Source organism: Fistularia commersonii, chromosome 10 (assembly GCF_037954325.1).
Source record: "Fistularia commersonii isolate RoL2024-O1a breed Wild chromosome 10, RoL_Fcom_v1.0, whole genome shotgun sequence".
Lineage (NCBI taxonomy): Eukaryota > Metazoa > Chordata > Actinopteri > Syngnathiformes > Fistulariidae > Fistularia > Fistularia commersonii.
The window spans coordinates 9,712,925-9,731,656 of NC_141293.1; the positions used below are offsets into that span (position 1 = coordinate 9,712,925).

The 18,732-nt window shown below is 39.7% G+C and overlaps 1 protein-coding gene across 2 annotated transcripts in view; it reads left to right on the plus strand.

The window, feature by feature from the left end:
• The first annotated feature begins 367 nt into the window (after positions 1-367).
• Positions 368-18,732, plus strand: part of slc9a1a (solute carrier family 9 member A1a) — a 31,382-nt gene continuing 13,017 nt past the window's right edge. Inside the window, exons 1-4 of one of the 2 annotated variants that reach the window (XM_086153669.1) lie at positions 368-1,190; positions 13,689-14,161; positions 15,757-16,007; positions 18,390-18,607. In XM_086153669.1, coding sequence (XP_086009795.1) covers positions 899-1,190; positions 13,689-14,161; positions 15,757-16,007; positions 18,390-18,607 — 1,234 coding nt within the window. In that variant the 5' untranslated portion in view covers positions 368-898. The remainder of the gene's footprint in view (positions 1,191-13,688; positions 14,162-15,756; positions 16,008-18,389; positions 18,608-18,732) is intronic. The other variant, XM_086153668.1, reaches the window with a different exon arrangement.

The window sequence follows — 18,732 nt, forward strand, 5'->3', positions numbered from 1 at the left end:
ACTTATTTATAACCCTTTTCCCTTGAGACGCCCCGAACCTCCATTCCTATAGGTGTCACTGTGAGCCTCCACCCCTACCCCCTCCCCTCCCAACCCACTCCTCCTTCTCCTCCTCCCATCCAACCAGACCTCCGCGAAAGGGTGTGCGTTTTTGAAGGTTGAACGAGGCGAAGCGGCGGCGGCACTGCGGAGACTGAGGGAGCGCCTCCCAGCACCCACCTGCCCTGGGGAGGGGGAAGCCGCTGGAGCCGGGGCGGAGCGCGACGCGCCAACCCACTCGGGGCCAACCCCAATCAAGGTTCCCATCCTCACCGGAGGAGGCGTCGTGTGTGTTGGGGAGATAGTCCTCCGCACGAACAAGCAACACAGGGGGAAAAAGTTGTCAGTCGTTATTTAACGGCGAAAATGCGGCGCACGTCTTTTCTTCAAGGTCAGTCTCTGAGCGCGGCGAGTCGGACGGCCAGCCGGAGGAGAAGCGAAGGCGAGGAGGGGGATGCCGCCGCGGCTCGCCCGCATCCAGCGTCAACTGTGACATCTTCTACTGACGAGAACGGTCACTAACGGGCGAACTTGTAAGGAGCAGCGGAGGGACAGAGTGAGGGTGGAAGAAGACGGGACCGGCTTTCGCGGTGAAGCTACCGCGCCGCTTCCTGCTTGCGTGTCCCCAGCTGGAGGGGCTGTTTTACCTGCTTGAGCGGCACCGGAGTCAAGCTAGCTAACGTCGTCGCGGGGGCTCCCGGTTCCCGGACCGAACCGTACCATACCTAGTCTCGGAGTTATCCCACCGCCGGTCGAACACGACGAAGTTTTCAACCGACTTCCTCGAACTCTCGTGTGACCCAACCCGAGTTTTAACGGCGAGCTCTCTCTCTCCCCCTCGCTTCGCCGCCTTAGCAACATGCCTCCCTCGGGACGCTCACGCAGCCCGACTGGCTTCGGGAGGAGTTTACCGGAACGCGGTCTACTCCTGCTGCTGATACTGGCGCTCCTAGAGGGCTCCCTGCTGCCCCTCGGAGCCGCCAGCTCTCCGGATGTCAACCGCCAGGGGAACTTGGGTCACAGCGAAGCCGCGGAGAAGCAGCACAACTATACTAAAAAGCCCTTCCCGGTGCTGAGCGTCGACTACGAGCACATCCAGATACCCTTCGAGATCTCCCTGTGGGTCCTGCTGGCGTCTCTGATGAAATTAGGTGAGAACCGCGTGGACGTCGTGTTAGTCGCCTCTCAGTCCGGACGAAGGTGCGGGTCCTCCCGGCCGGGACTGAGGGTGTGACCCGGCACAGGTGAAGAGTTTTATCGGTCGGTGTGACTAAAGTGCTCTCCTAAAAAAATCATATATTGAGAGAGGATCGATTAACACTGATCATCCCACACTAAATATGAGATGAGATGAGATGAGAACAACTTTATTAATCCCGAAGGAAATTGTGCCAGAGTTTCACATAAAAAAACATAACAGTAATAGGTAACAGTAGAAAGGAGAAAGAATAAGAAATACAATGAAATATGATTTGTCTTAACTAATATGTGTGTGTGTGTGTGTGTGTGTGATTGGTTCATCTCGAATCAGATATACTACACACAGCTGAATAAGACTCGAGTGCTGTCTTATCTTTTCATTAATCATTATTAGTATAATCATTTCTTTTATCACCTCTAGCGTTACTGTGTTTGTTTTCAGTCCTGCATCTGTATGGAATCTGTGGTCGTGAAAAAGTTGCAGAACAGGTTTTGCGCAGGACAACCGATCAACTAAATTGGGTTGTCCCTCAGGGGCAATTGGAAGGACAGAGAATGATGTAGCTAATACATATATGCAAACGTCTTGAAAATATATAGGAAATAAATGCATGCATTCATTCTTTATCTATACTGCTTATTCTGCACTCAGGAGCTTATCGGAACGGTTAATGGACTATAGTCTGTTGCCTGTCAATCACATGTAAAAAATAAAACTTATTTTTCACTCCTGCAGTCTGCTATTCTGGAGAGAAACAATACCTCGGAAATAAGCCAGTTCAAAATATGTATGCTAAATATAGCCCACTGTATACTGACCTTTCTTGCAGTATCTACTAATTCCAGTTTATTTAATTTAATTTAGCCCAATTTATCCTTAAAGGCCCAGGCTCTCCTGAATGCCATATAACAAAATAGTAGAATTTATGCCAGGCACTAATTTTACAAATACAAGGGACTTTTTTTTTTTTCAAGGGGTCCTTGATCTTTTAATGTGCTTTACTCACAAAATGAAATTCATCTTTCGCAGTATTTCATGAGATATAGTTTGGGGGGGGACCCTCAATTTCAAGCTTCAGTGTTTTTATTTCACCTGGGGATCAATAAGTGGTTATTCATTGTACAATTTATCATTTCTGGCTACAATACAAAGAGTCTCCATTCTATTTTTTTTTTGTTTAACTAGTTTGAAGCATAGGATGATGTGATCTGAAAGTCACTATTCTTCATACTAATGAAAGACACTGACATAAGTTGAGTTAGAGGGAAAATCTATATTGCTGGTGACGCATCAGATTTGTCAACTTCAGAAGGCAGACCCAGAGCTTTTACTATCCTCAGTGATGACTAAGCTCCTAGATGCAGCAGTTTGGATACTGGACAGAATCCGTTTTCAATTTGTCAATGCAGAGTATAACCTAGGTTGGGGTATTTGAGAATGATGACAGTGATGGTTATCGAGTGATGTCTGGTCAGGTATTTGTTTCCCCTGATGCTTGTTGCTGCATCTCTGACAGCAAGCATCTTTCCAGTTTTTTGTCACATTACTGACTGATGTGGATAAAGCTAGACATTGCAGCACAGAGTACATCCTTAAACAGATCAGTCTGAGAAAAAAAAAATGTTAGTTGCTGTGCTCATTTGGGAATTTCCTTCCCAGGATTATTTAGACATTTTTGAAAGGGCTGCTTTTGGTAAACAGAAAATTAGCATCACCATTACAAAAAATGTGCCACTCTTTACGTATAACAGACCTGTCTGCAACTTAGTGAAAAAAGTTGTGAAAACAAAATTGAAATCATGAAGCCATTACCTGGAAATTAAGTTTTAAAATTGTTTGGAAATATTTTCCAAAAGGTCAGATCAGAGATGCTGTTCATATAAAATCTTAATGAAAAGCTAAATGTTTTATTCAGTTGCGTTTCATGTATGTTTCTATTGATATTGATTTTCCATACCTCCCAGCCCTACATCAGTGATCTGACTGAGTGCCATCCTGTGTGTTTAGGGGAGCAAGTTTTCAGAGGGGACAAGTTGCTCCAGATACTTCACATGCAGGAGATAGCTCAAGGATACAATGGGAAAAATGAGGAGAGAGCCATTTCAAACTGTTACTGGTGTGTGAGCTGACAGCAGCATTGGATGGTGACATTAAGCCTGTGATGGCTGCAAATGGGATGTGGGTAATTTAAGGTTGCTGTCACGGTGCTCAGCCTTGTCCCAGCTCTGAAATATGCTCTCAGACCATATATCTTAACGGTCCGCTTAAAAGTGCATCCGCAGTCCATTTGTCTTGTCTGCTCCCCCGCTCCTGCGCGTTCACAGAATTTTCACAGGAGTGCTTAATTCAAAAACTTAAATAATTTAATTTAGGTTTTGGATGATTAGATCCAGAATAAGTAAAAAAAAGTCAATCCTTTTCTTGCAGTATGAAGGATTTTTGTTTCCATATCTTCCCCTTTGGCTTTTCCCTTCAGGGGTCGCTGCAGTTATATGGGTACAACAGGTTTATTCAAAGTAAAATAGCTAAACCAGACACACGATTTAGCACTTGCTCACCAGAGTCTCCTTATTCTTCCAGTGAACTCCCCAGAGTCCAGTTTCAACCATAAATTAAATATATTTTTAGTGTCTTTTTCCATTTTAATGTCAGGATCTTTTGGAGTGACAACATAATCTTTTCACACTTGTAGCTATGATTTGCTTTTGCCGTCTTGAATTGGTGTAAAAGAGGTCTGAGTAGAAAGTGAAGTTGAAGGAAATATGAGGTTTCATGCCCTCATAATATAATTTCCTCTATAAATCAGGGTTGCAGAGGTAAATGTCTTCTCTTGCTGTCACAATAGGAAAAAGTCACCCCTGACTTAACAAAACTGACTTCAGTCTGTTGTGTCATGATGAGGATGTTTGTGGTGAAAACTGCTCTTGCTACTTTGTATTTTTTATAATAATACAATACTTAAGAAGCAACCAGACACACACCTCATGATTTGAATTTGAACATAGAGGAACACTTTGTAGAGCTAGATTGTCCCCTCGAGAAGAGGCAGTATATATGAATACATCGAAGAGTATATTTTACCATGCAGACAGAGCCATGACTATACATTACTTAAATGTTGTTTAATATTACTTTTACAAGTTGTGTCTTAACATGGATACGCAAAAAGTGAATAGATACACCAATTGAGATAGACGTTCCCATTATGTAACTCACAATAATTTCAGTATCCTGGATACAAGATAAAGTCTTAATAGTGATGACTTTAGCTTTTAGTGATCAGTGTTGCAACAAAATAAACCAGTCAATCCAAGCACATGTTCCACGAAATCATTATTATCTTTATCTTTCTTTCCATCACAAAACCAGTTTCTCACGTATGCAACTTCATCAACTTCATTGAAGTGGTGTTGATACCATTGGCAAACTGCTTTCAGTTCCCTAAGAAATGCAAATTAGGCCCCAAGGACAGAATTTCCAGTTTTGTACGTCTCATTCAACATGAACAAGGAAACGAATCACCACAAACATCATGGACGGTATTGTTTAACCACCAAAAATACCATTGCGTCTTCTGTCTTTTCTAATTAAGAGCAGCAATAATTAATAATTAATGAACATTTTCTGGGCTTTTGCTGTGGTACAATTAACTTTCAAGCCCTAATGAATTTACACTGCTCCTTGGATGATAATAGTAATACATTTATTCATAAAACCCTTTCCATCAAAATGCCCTACAAAGAAGACAAAACAAGACCATTAGTTAATTTCATTTATTGTCTATTCTGCCAATTTTGGAATTGAGTATTTGGAAGGGTCAAGCAGGAAAGACCCTGGTGGTCCTTGCAACTCAAACTAATGGAAAGGATGAATATGAACCCAGTATCTAAACAACCTTTGATGGAACCGTCATCCAACTTTTTATATTGAGCTTATTTCAAGCTTGGTCATGAACCTGATAACCTTTCCTAGTAGTTTGTGATAAGGAGGGCAATGGGACCTTACAACCGTCAATAAATGTTCTGCTGGCCATGAAGCTCCATTTATTCCCACTGCCCTGTAAAGGACAAAGGTTCTTTTATTGCTTATTGAAAGCCAAGATGGGTTTCCCTCAATCCTCGTTCACAACTGGTTGGAAAGGTGTTTCTTTGCTCAATGCCCCATGAGATGTACTCACTATACACGTCCCAAGGCACTTTGAAGGCTAGAGTTCTATTAATGTGTGTTAATTTATTGGAATTTGCCTTTTTTATCTGATATTTTGTACATTACAGAAAGAAATCGGTGGGAAATCTTATCTATCTTTTTGATCTAAAATGTAGATTTCGATGGGTCAAGTTTCTCAGTAAACACAATAAAGGAAAAACAACTACCATATTTTCCGCACAATAAGGCGCACTGGATTATAAGGCGCACCTTCAATGAATAGCCTATTTAACTTTTTTTTTTCCATTTATAAGGCGCACCAAATTATAAGGCGCATAGAATAGAAGCTACAGTAGTGGCTGGGGTTGCATTATGCATCCACTAAATGGAGCTGCGGTAAAGGGAATGTCAACAAAACAGTCATATGTCAGTCAAACTTTATTAATAGAATACAAACCAATGTTCTGACAACTCCTTTCACTCCCAAAACAAGTTAGTGCATTCACAATATGGTACCGTACGTACCAGTAGCTCTTACCAGTATTTGCGCCACCTATGTTCAAACAATGTTTTTCCAACTCCATTTGTCACAGCTCAAAGCTTTTCATAAAAGGAAAGCACCGAGAAGGATCGCCTCTAAATTCATAGATATTAAATTAGCGGGCTAGCGCTGTTGCCTTCATTCGAATTGTGACCGTGGTGACACTTCTACTTGCTGCTCTCTGTTTAACAACCCACTCTTCAAGTTTGTCCTTTAACTTAAGTCATTTCACTTTGTTCCCTTGGAAACTCTGTTTGTTCTTCTTTACTTGGTGCAGGTCATCTTGTTGTTTCCTCCACTTCCGTACCATTGATTCGTTAGTGTTGAATTCTCTTGCTGCTGCTCTATTCCCATGTTCTACTGGGTGACTGAAAGCCTTGAGTTTAAACTCTGAGTCGTAAGCATATCTCTTGAAAGGTGCCATTTTGGGGTCTTTATACATACAAACACGTGGTGTGGTACTGGAATTCCCCTTTACCGTTTTTACCGCTGCTACTTCAATGACACGCACACACACACACACACACACACACACACACACACACACACACAAATGGAAATGAAAATGCATGCTTTGCGCAGTCATATATCCCAGCATGCACTACTTCTTCTACGGGAGAAAATGGAGTCGGCTGCTGCTTCCCATAGTTGCGAGACCTCTTGCGGCTCAATATTTATCCATATATAAGTGCACCGGATTATAAGGCGCTCAGTCGTTTTTTTCAGAAGATTAAAGGCTTTTAGGTACACCTTATAGTGCGGAAAATATGGTACATTATCACAGTTATACAGTTAAATACGCTGTCCTTGCATTTATCTGCCCATAAATCTTGAAATACATCTGACCCCCTTGAACCCATTGATTCCTCTGTACAGAAGTGATGATCAATGATCTTCTTGGGTTTTATGAAAAGTCGTATCTGAGCTGCAATTATGTAGTATTTGTCAACTTGTAGATTAACTGTAGATTACTTTGACAATCATTGAACGTATTAAGATCAGGAAGTCAGAGGTTTCAGGTTTCTTTATGTTTGATGACAAGAAGATGAACATGCTTTGGACATTTCAGCACATTATCTTAGGCTTCAGGAAACATCATACACCAATGCAATTGATCATATAGATATTCACTCAGGAAAAAAGTCTTTCCATTTTTACATTCTTAATCCTTTACGTATGCAAAGGGATCTTTAGTATTATGCCAGCTGATAATGAAAATAATGAAGTATTTACTGGCTTATAGATACATTTCAGGCCAGTAAATTAACCTCTTTTATCAGATGTTGCAACAATATGCTCAGCATTTAGGGATCAAGAGAATGATATTATCAATGTTTGTGTACCTTTTGTGAAAAGAATTAGGTTAGAGATATTTCTTAGAGGTTCTAAGAAGTCTCTTAGTTAGACATTAAAACCATAAATTATGGCATGCAGGTTCATAGATCTGTCTATTGTCCATGAATTTGTATCTTTACTTTTGATTCATTGGTATTAGCAAACGGTTGTATATTTACACACTCAGTTGTTACTGTAGCAACATTTGTCCTTTTTTTCTTTCCTCAGTTAAATCTGAGCCCAGTGTTTATTCTCCTTTCAGCCTGTCTTTTATCACAGAGGGAAATATCTGCATGCATTGTTCCCGAGTTCGTCATTCACTCTATTTGCAGTTTGGTGCTGAGCAGTTAGTGTGCAGACAACAGAGGATATTCTCTCGTGTGTCCTCTTACGGAAACCATCACCACGGCTACTGGAACATTAAAACATTGTTAGAGCATCATTATAATGTGCTGTAAAATTGAACTAAACTGCAGAATGACTCTTGACTCATGGCTTATCACAAAACAAGTAAATAAAGTATTATTAATTCTTGTATTATTCTGTATGCCAGTACTTAACAGAAGAATTTGTCCATAATTTCAGTTGTTAGAACAGACATAAGGCACTAGACAAAGTGACACCAGGGGTAGATGGAGAAGACCACCTCAATGGATGGAGCAAGTTTAGAGGTGAAGGAACTAAGGTACTGTTTTTTTTTTTTTTGTGGAGTCCAAAGTGAAAGGATATTACAATCTCTTGATAGTGTCCTTATCACTGAAATAAGTGTGGGAAAGATAGCAGGTGACTAAACATGCCATGGAAAGACTGAGTCACTGATTTGCGATATAATTATGTTGATCACTGTTTAGAAAAAAAAAGATTTAAATCTTATCTTTTGGGACTTTTTATGATGACAGGGTCTGGTTGGGTTTACCTTACTTCTCATCCTTAAAATGATGATTTCTGCATTAAATCTAAGGACACTGTGCCATATTTTGAAATCTAAGGCCCTTAAACAAATAAAGTTTAAGCAATGACAAATATTGATTGTTGAATTGATTCCAGAGAGACTTTTTAATCATTAGTTAAATTAAGGCTGCGCTTGAGAGCTTCATGCAGATAAAAAGGATTTACTCCATGTCAAACCAGAGAAAAAAAACAAGTAGTTTGCTAATGATGCTGATTCAGAGTTACTGTCTTCTATGTTTTATAATGCTACAAAAATATTTTTTATAGAATGATAACTATGTCTCATGTCACTGGAAATCTAATCTCTAAATTGCTTTTAAAGATCAAGCAAAATTGCTGTTAACTGTCTCATATAGAAAACAATTGAGCTATAGAAGTCTTTAGGAGTCCAACTAAAAAATACAATTAAAAAATCAATCACCTAGACAGTGTCTACAAATTTAGCAGACAACTTTCTAGAGATGTGCAACAAATGACCCAAAACTGGCCAGAATTTACTCAGAATAATACTCAATACTCACAATGTTTTTTTTTTTTTTTAACATTTTCAGAAAACTATGTTGTCTGTAAATATAGCAAACAGAATGAGCATTACCCTCGCATGCCAATGTGAATGCAGGTAAGGCGTCAATTCACACACTTGTGCTTAAGACTGCCATTTTTATGTCAAAGTCAAATCTCACCCCCATGGCAGAATGCATACTGCAGTCTGTCCAGTATGTTTAGAGAAGCACTAAATATTGGCCTAGCTTTGTGCAAACCAAGTATATCTAAGAAATGTAATTGTCACTTTCAGCCACCCACACCCTAGTGCATACCGGTGTTGAAGTTAACCACCACCGAGCCCTTGTTAATAATTCAAACAAACACTTGTGTTGTGCTGGCAACCTGAGCAGCATAATGGTCTGCATCAAACAATCAAACAGCAACTCAGAAAGCTTGTCTTTCAACCAACACTGAACTCTTGATGCTTTTTCTTGGTCCTTCCTGCGTTTGTTACACTGTTCAGTGTCTGATAAAGTCTGCTTGGCAGTTTGATTTGTGGAAAAGTATTTAATTAATTCATCACCAGTCACTCTTTTCAAGGAAGACATTGTTCAGACATTTTCTGTCTGAGCTCATATTGAGTAGACACAGTCACCTGCAGTGGGCAATTAGTCACCTGGCAACAGGACACAGCTCCATGTCTAAGCTGCCATGTGTCTGTCTGGGTGCACATGTGAGGGAGATGTTACCCTTTGGTGGGAGACTCATTGCCGGTAGGCGAGGACACATCAATGACATTTTGTTACAAGCAGCCCAAATGAAGCACCTGATGTCATGGTAAAAATAGACAGGAACTTTAAGCTTTCCTTGTCTTGGAGGTTCCTGCTACACACTGGGCTGCTGATGTGAGACAAAATAATAAAAAGGCACATATTCAATGAATAACTTTACAAGTCACTTACACACATTTAGCATTCACAATACATTTGGAGTGTATTAGAATAAGATAAATATCACTGAACATCACTGCTTTATCTTAAATATTCCCAGTGCTGACCTCATCTTTGTAATCATTTAGCAATTCCCTCTGATTTCAATAGTTTTTTTTTTGTGCTGATGATCCCCCAATCTTTGGGAAAATTTATGACAGGATTTTAGACAATTTTACAAATGATGTCATCAGTTAAATGATTAATTTCTTTTAAATGTTTTTCTGATTTTTTTTATGTAACTGCCTCTCTTCAGGTGGTGTTTTGTTGGTGATGTTAAAAAAAGGTGAATTGCTGCTGATTAAGTCACAACTGTTCCTAAACCGTGAAACCATGCATTGTTAAACAAAAATTCCAACAATCAGGGCATTACCTAGCCACAGCAACCAGTCGTCTGAAGCTCTGTGGAGTCCCTTATCTTATCTGTTGTCATGGCCCTTAAGTTTTAAGGGTGCCATAATGGGAGTCACACTGGAGAGACTCAAGAGAGCCACACTTTGTCTTGTCTGTACTGAAGGACATGGGTCTGTACTGAAACACACCCTGTCACCCTGCAACAGAGTTGCTGTTTATTGCTGAACTTAACTGTGTTTTCGATATTCAGCTTGTTATTAAAGACAATTTTGAAAACCAGCAAAGTTTAATTATTGGCTCCCATTTATACCCCAGACTTTCACAGATGTATCAGCACATATCTGTTTTATCTGCATCCCCAATTAGGCAGAGGAGTTGTTTTGTACAAATAGTTAGTCTCATTTTGTCCCTTAGTGTCAGTGTCAAAGCTTCCATTGCAGTTTGACTGCGATATGCTAACTTACATTAATCCCCTTTCGTTATTGTCTTATTCAATTACCACAACCCAATGTCTTCCAAATGTCTGAATTCCAATGTGCACACAATACAACAGTGTAACATATTTTATTGTTCAGATTTATTGGTGGGTGACAAAGACAAACACCCCTTCTGTGTGGGTGACTTGTCATAAATGCATTTCAACCTAACCAGTGCATCTGACTTATATAACTGTAAATGATGATCATTAACCTGCCCCAACATTGTCAAACAACCCTTTACAATCAAAGCTTTAGTAAAATATTGACTGTTGTTATTTGAAATACTTTCCATTGACCTTTTATTTCACAATCTTAACAAAGATGCATTTATATGATTGCTTGAAGTTGCTGGTAATGCCTGACCATTGTGGCCTATTTATGGCACAGCACTTGGCAGGCAGGGGGGGCGGTGTGTGTCTGTTGTGTTTGTGTGTGTGTGTGTGTTGGGATCTGTAGGTTCATTATTTAATGTCACCTGGAAGAATTCTTCCTCGCAGAGGATCATGAGGCGCTTTGTCTTCTAATACTCCCAGTTGGTGCTTGCTGCACCCCCTCAAATTCAACGAATTAAAGTTAAGTTCTTACTTTGGTTGCCACCAGAAGCAATGTTTTATGGTTAAAGATCTCTGCCATGAAATAACAGCTGAGGTACTCAGCGAAGGATCTAGGCAGTGTATTGATTTCTACTAAATCCTGTACAACTGCGACCTCATCCCCGTCATTGAAGCTGAAACCAGTGCTGTAATTTCATCTGTCTTTTGTATTTAAATGTCAAGCTTTTTATACAGCAAACAAACAGCTATCTGCTAATATGGAAGAATGTCATATTGATTTTTTTATAATTGATATTGCCCATGGTGCTATGTTGTAATGACTATGATTTCTGAGCAAGGCTTGTGATATAAGTTTTTTTCATATAGGAAGTGCTCGTCATTTTGATGACACCTATTAGAGGAGGCCGTATAGGATGAAGGCCTTCAGTAAATACGACAACACTGGCTCTCAGTCAGTCATGGAATTCACATCCTGCTCAGTCACACATGGTTTCAGCATCACAATATGTGCTTGTTAAAATGAACCGACCACTGAGCCTCTGCAGGGGCGTGGGTGGTTTTTATGTTCTGCCAAAGTTAATTGACGAGAGAACCCCCCCCAACCCCCTGTGACAAGTCTTTGTTGTTGAATCCAGTCCATAGAGATTCATTCAGGCCAAAGGCTCCCACACTGTCTTGCCTCAGAGCTGCAGCCATGCAGCTGGAGATTCCCTCTGAAACATTGGCGGTCTTGTTTTCAAGCTTTGTGAGAGTGGACCCCCGTCCCACAACTACCTATTGTAAGCAAAGCTTTAATTCTAAGAATAGGTAAACCACTCGTGGTGTGTTTAAGTGCAGCACAAATCCTGAGAAATAGCAACATGATGAGTTCTAACCATTGGCCCATTTCCCAGTCTAAAATGAATTATGGTCTCAGGATGGAGGTTTCTTGTGCATTCGGTGCCGCAGTTTCCCTTCCTGTAACCATTCTGCCTTGTTTGAACTTTGCGCAATGTCAAAATTAAATAAAGCAAAGTCACTGAGTCAAAAATTAGCTCACAGCATGCTGCCACTGTCTGTCAGAATGGCACCAATGCACCAATGTGTGCAGGCATGAGCATGAAAGTGGGTTTGCTGTCACCATGTGTCAGTCTCACCTTGGGGAAGGTGTGTGTGTTTGATGCTTCCATACAGCATAATGATTCTATTTTTTGACATTTACTATTGAACCTGAAAGTGCCATGGCACGTGAGCTGTGATTCAATAGCAAACAGGTTGCAGAAGGTATGCAAATGCGAGGATAATTGACAGGGTAAGGATTTTTTTTTCTCACGTCAGCAGCGACTTTGTTTGAGCTGATTGATCTTGGGCGGCCAGAGCCGCAGGTGGTTTTGAGTTACTGCTTCTGCAGCTGTTTCTGACATGTGAGATCTTTACATTGTATTTGCATTTTTTCCACGAATGCTGGCCGTCACAAACTCGACAATATAATGTCACTGTACTCAGAAAAGATCCCTGCAAAAGGCAAGGTTTTTGATACTCAATTGTCAATTACCTATCAGTGCTTGTACAATTTTTACAGATTCTTCAAATAAGTCTATGCTGAGTTTCAGTGATTTCAACAATTTTGGTCGTCATTTTGTATGTGCACTTTCATTTTCTTTTAAATATTATTCTCTTTTTTACATAACTTCCTCAGTTAATTATTTCGTAAAATTTGATCAATAAACTTTGGTTAGCACACTGGTAAGTAAGTTAAGTCAAATAGTGTGGATGTAATTATATACGTTTCTTAAAAGATATTGATGAGAATTGCAAATGAAAATGATGACCACAAAGCATGCTTATATTTCTGTTTCAATTAAAAATGATCACTAGAAGACATTTTGTTCTGACTTTTTACTGCTCTGTGAGGACTTCTTACTGCTCTCTGACTTTTTGGATCAAAATAAGCTAATTATGAGGAAGCTTTCCTGACTTGATTTGCACAGTCACTGCTGATAAATTTCTGTCTTCATCATCGTATCAGGTAATTTGATTTGTTGTCTTTAGTTTGTCTCTGTGTCAGTCAGATTAAACAAAACCACCAAGGCTGGTCTTTATCACGGTGGAAAGTTGGAACAAACAGGCTAAAATATATTAGTTTCTCACCTATAGCAGCTCAATTTGTTTATGGTTCACATCCTTTCTCAGACCTCAACTTTAAACAGCACGGCACATAACTTTTAACAATGGAGTCTGTCTTTCTCCTATAGCGGAAGCTGGAAAAATAACAAAAGGTGCTTACACACATAAGTTGTTGGTCTGGCCATTATGCCTGACAGTAATTTGATCTTAGAAATTGTGGGAATGTCTGGCATAGTCCCCAACATTAGAAAAAAAAAAAAAAAGGATTTCACAGCAATGATTCAAATTCTGGGGTTGCAAGAGGTCAGGTCAGCTCTGCAGTTACCTAGATTGTTCCTCAAACAATGAACATTCAGACATTTACTAATTCAAGTATATAGATCAAATCTAATATAAATAATTATATGTATTATATAATAATAATTTGCTATAATTCCATATCTTTCTCTTCTTTGTCTCTTCGCACTGCAGTGAGGCTGATCACTTTTTGTCCGTTTCCTTTCCCAGGATTCCACCTGATTCCCCGTCTGTCTAGCATCGTACCAGAGAGCTGCCTGTTGATCGTGGTGGGTTTGCTGGTGGGGGGGCTCATCAAACTAGCAGGACAGAAGGTGCCCCCAGTGCTGGACTCCAAATTGTTCTTCCTCTGCCTGCTTCCACCCATCATCCTGGATGCTGGCTATTTCCTGCCCATCCGTCCCTTCATGGAGAACCTGGGAACAATCCTGATATTCGCTGTAATCGGGACACTGTGGAACGCTTTCTTCATTGGTGGGCTGCTGTACGCCGTTTGCAGGAACCAGTCGGACAGTCCGTTTAACCAGCACAAGCTTGAACTACTGCCCAGCCTGCTGTTCGGTGCCATCATCTCGGCTGTGGATCCTGTTGCAGTCCTGGCTGTGTTTGAGGAGATCCACATCAATGAGCTGTTGCACATCCTGGTGTTTGGTGAATCACTGCTCAATGATGCTGTAACAGTGGTGAGTAAATCAGAAATAAAGACTTCAATATAGGACTTGCTTTTGTAAGTTAAGGTATTTATCCATCAGTGCTGCAGTGAGGTACTCTGGTGGCTTAGATGCTCTGAATCTCCCTCAGACAATTCATATTTGCACTTAATATGCTTGACACCCTCCTGAGCTCCAATATTATTTAATTTGCATTTTTCAACACCAAATACTGTTTAAAACAGAATTGTTTTGGCCAGGAAAATTAAAGTAAGTAAAATTGAGAAGTAAATTAGCAGACCAGTCAAGCAATCAAGAAAAAGAAAGTAGGGCATTCAACTTAATATCCAATGTGTAAGCTAGGACAACAAAATTTTAATTTGGGGTTTGTTTATGGAGTGTCATGAACTTATGAAGTTGAAGAGAACACGTTGACTTCACTCAACATTGTTTGCTAAAATATATAGACTGATATATTATGTGTATATATAGACGTCTATGCATGTGTATACATGTATATATGTATATGTGTATATACATGTTTTATTATTATTATCATTATTTTAATTTTTATTGTTATGATGTTCAAACGTCAAATGAAAAGGAGTCCTGCAGTATCACAATTGTCCACCTTGTCTGATGTTAACTGGTGGTAGGTTAACTGAAAATGTCTGTATTTTTCGTCTGTAGAATAACTGAAGCTCTTTTGCTTAGAGATGTGAAGCGAAAAATTCGTCTGTTTACAGTTTACCAATTGTTTATACAATTATCAACTCACTGTTGTGTTCATGGGCTTAACAGTTGTGACCTTGGGAGTCACGTGATGAATCCCTTAAATGTCACGGAAAATGTTGTGTCATTTAATTCTGTTCATAACCTCATGGGACATCAGCTGTCCTCAGCTCGTGAACCACTGACTAAACATGTCACCACATCGAAGTCCTATTCGCCATCTGTCTCCTGGCCTTTTCCCCAATTGCCTCATTTGCTGTATTAATTTTCGGAGGGGTCTGTAGGGAATTAGTCTGTTTAATTAAACCAACTTTCTTCGACATCAAAATGTGCAATATGTCCCTGGTCCCCATGTCCATTTACCGAGGGCCTTTCCCTCAGGACATGGCGCAGTCGGCAGACGTGACCTTGGAGAGACCTCAAAGAACAGTCATACCGGAAGGCAGGGGGTTAGAGCTTATCAGCCCAGTAGTGTTTGCCAGACAATCTGCTTTATTCACCTGCCAGGCATTACCAGTCTGTGTTTCCAAATAGTGAAAGACAAATTTAAGTAACTTAAATCAATAAGGTATTCGTACACATTCATTCACATTGTATGATACATTATATAAATGTCACATGAAGTGTATAATGTTCGTATTTTTAGAGACAATGTCTACCCACTTAACTATGGCATTGTTTAGCCGGTAATCTCTCATTCCGAAGTGAGTATGCATCTGCAAGGGTGGAGTTTTTCCATTATCCAAGTAAATGCACAGTTTTGGGGCAATTTACCCATTAACTATGATCTCTTTGAATGATACCGCCTTCTATGGAAATGTTGATCTGAGATGCCTCGGAGGTTAGTTCTTACTTGTGGCATGTTTTTTTTTTTTTTGATATCCTCCCCCTCATAGGTGCTGTACCACCTGTTTGATGAGTATTCCAAGGTTGGCACAGTGACGGTGATGGACGGCTTCCTGGGGGTCATCTCCTTCTTGGTGGTTGCAGTCGGAGGTGTCCTTGTGGGGGCCATCTACGGGATCCTGGCCGCCTTCACGTCACGTTTCACCTCCCACACCCGCGTGATTGAGCCGCTTTTTGTTTTTGTGTACAGCTACATGGCCTACCTGTCGGCTGAGATGTTCCACCTGTCTGGCATCATGGCGTAAGTTCAGTGTCTCTATGAAATCACATTAAATAAAAACTAGAGATTCTATTATAATGGTAATAGAATAAACTTTATCAGAGTGCTATACCTTTGCATTTCTCAGCCAGTACAAAGCAAATGTAAATGTAGAAGAGCATATGCAAACCATGAATGGATGGTGACAGTTCATAAAGGAAAAGGATGCTTCCCAGGGCAATTTATAGTGGTCAAATGAGCCTTGATTTAATTCTTGTGGCTTTGAGTCCTCGATGCCTTACACGTAATTCAACTTTGACTATATTGCACTTGGTGGTGAAATTAAAGGCCAATTGTATTCATAAGCAAGTTTAGCTGTTTAGCATATGAAATAAAAACAAACAAAAAAAAGGTTGGATCAAACATAATTACATTATTATAGACCCTAGTGTTAAGATTTTTAAATACTTTAATAGTTCACATTGACATAAACAAAATAAAGCCTGTAGTCCTCATATGAGGACATTTTATTATTGTTTTGAAAAACTATTTGCTCCAAGACAATCTTTTTTTTTCATTATCATTTTAGTCCTTTCAATCCCAATTAACAAGAAGGTACTATCGCTGTAAAAGAAATAAAAGATTTGTAATTTAAGAAAGCAAGTTGTCTGGAGCAAACACTTGTTCTGTCACATTGAAAAGTAACATAGCCTGGCTTGCTGCTTGTTTTCTCTTAGATTTACCACCCATCACTATAATAAACCTATTGCAGATTACTCAAACACAGATGTATTGATCCATATTTTTGGTGTTCCATGACCTTGCAAGCAGTTTACGTAATGTAATTCCGTTGTACCGTAGCTGTCCCTCCCCAGTCATGGGGTTTATGTATGTGGACCTTGATCTAGTCTCAGTGTTTAAATGTCACAGTCTGCATGCAGCCTTGACACCGCCTGGAAAAATCAATTTCTGCTATTCCACCTTGACAATAATTCAAGAGAACTTCCTCGCATATTACAGGTTGCATAACCAGTGGTGCACTGATTTAAACGAACCCTAAACAGAGGCTGAATTTATGGGCCTCCCAAAATTCGGCGATGTCATTTGTCTTCCGGTGGTCCTGCCCATACCATATCAGTCTACTGTCTGTTTAGGAAGTAGTGACATGAGGGACAGGAGCAAATGATGAAGTGTGTGTTCTTGCATGTCACTGCTGATACATGTGTGCTTCAAGGGCAGGCCATCATAAGACTTGAACCCATTCTCTTGCACTTGACATCAAAAACCAGACTTATCAGTGTTTGATATGATCCCTCTATAAAGATGAAGTGCAACAGCCGCCAGGCAGGAGCTTCTTTTATCTTTTCCCTTAAATGTTAAATCTGCACCAATATTGACAAGGACTAACTCAGACATTGGCAGCTGCTAAGGCTTATGGCAGTTTGATGTGTATTTTTGGTGTCCACCTTTTGACATACAAAGAAGAGCATTGCAAGATGTTTGTAATAGAGAAGTGGTTAGAAGACACAGACATTTCTGTTGGAGTCACATGATCACATAGTGCGTGTGGAACTGAAGACGGGTAACTGGAGCATTTCTCAATGGAAAAGTCTGACCTTGGTGTTGCAGATTTAAAGAACAATTCCTATTTGTATCCACTATCCACTCAAGTTTCTGTTCTTGAGTTCTTGGCCTGCTGGGTATTATATGCTTAAATATATGTTGGATATTATCTTAATTGTGATGCCATTGATGTTGGGGATTTATTTTTAGACATGAAAAATTCTAGATAATTTTATTGATTATTTTGGTCATTGATCATTGCCTGGTAAAATTCTTGGTTTATCAAATTGCTGATTTGGGAAAATTTCATGTCACTTGATTCATATTTTCATCCTTAATGACTTTTCATTTGGAAAAACGGCTTAATAATAAATTAACATAAATAAAAATAAAAAAAACACCCTGAAAAGTTTACATAAAATATCTAGAATGTCAAAAAGAACTTGCCTACAAAAGAAACCTATAGCAAGCTATGTGTGTAGAAAAAAGCAATACGAGAATAATGCAAGAAAAAGAAATGAAAAATGTACAAGAAATCAAAATGTTAACTAAAATGGGAAGTGTCAGAATAAGAGGAACACAATCTTTTGCAATGTTTTTTTACAACAGCTTTGATGGGGAAACCTTTTCCATATTTATTATCTTGAAAGAAAAGAGGAATTAAAGTCCTTCATAATTGAGTGCACTTGGTACATTAATCTGATTTGCATATGCAGCTTAAGCAGGTTTTGTAAGATTTGATCATCTGGGAAAAATATTCTTCTGGATATTTTTTCAGTTTTCGTAGCTCTTTTTTGATTGTACCATTTTGATTATAAGTATAGAAATATGTATTTACTCTCCATTCAATTCTCTCTGCAGGCTAATAGCATGTGGGGCTGTGATGCGACCATATGTGGAGGCCAATATATCCCACAAGTCCCATACCACAATCAAATACTTCTTGAAAATGTGGAGCAGCGTCAGCGAGACACTGATTTTCATCTTCCTCGGTTTGGCCACAGTCGAGGGACAGCACAACTGGAACTGGACCTTTGTCACCGTCACCGTTGTCCTGTGTCTGGTGGCACGGGTCATAGGTCAGTATTCTCTCTTCATATTATTCCTACAAGATGTAAAGTCACCATGAAAGGTTGTGAAGTAATAGAGGGACAAATGATCTGAAAATCCTCCATTGTGAATGTCAAAATAACTTTTCGAGGTT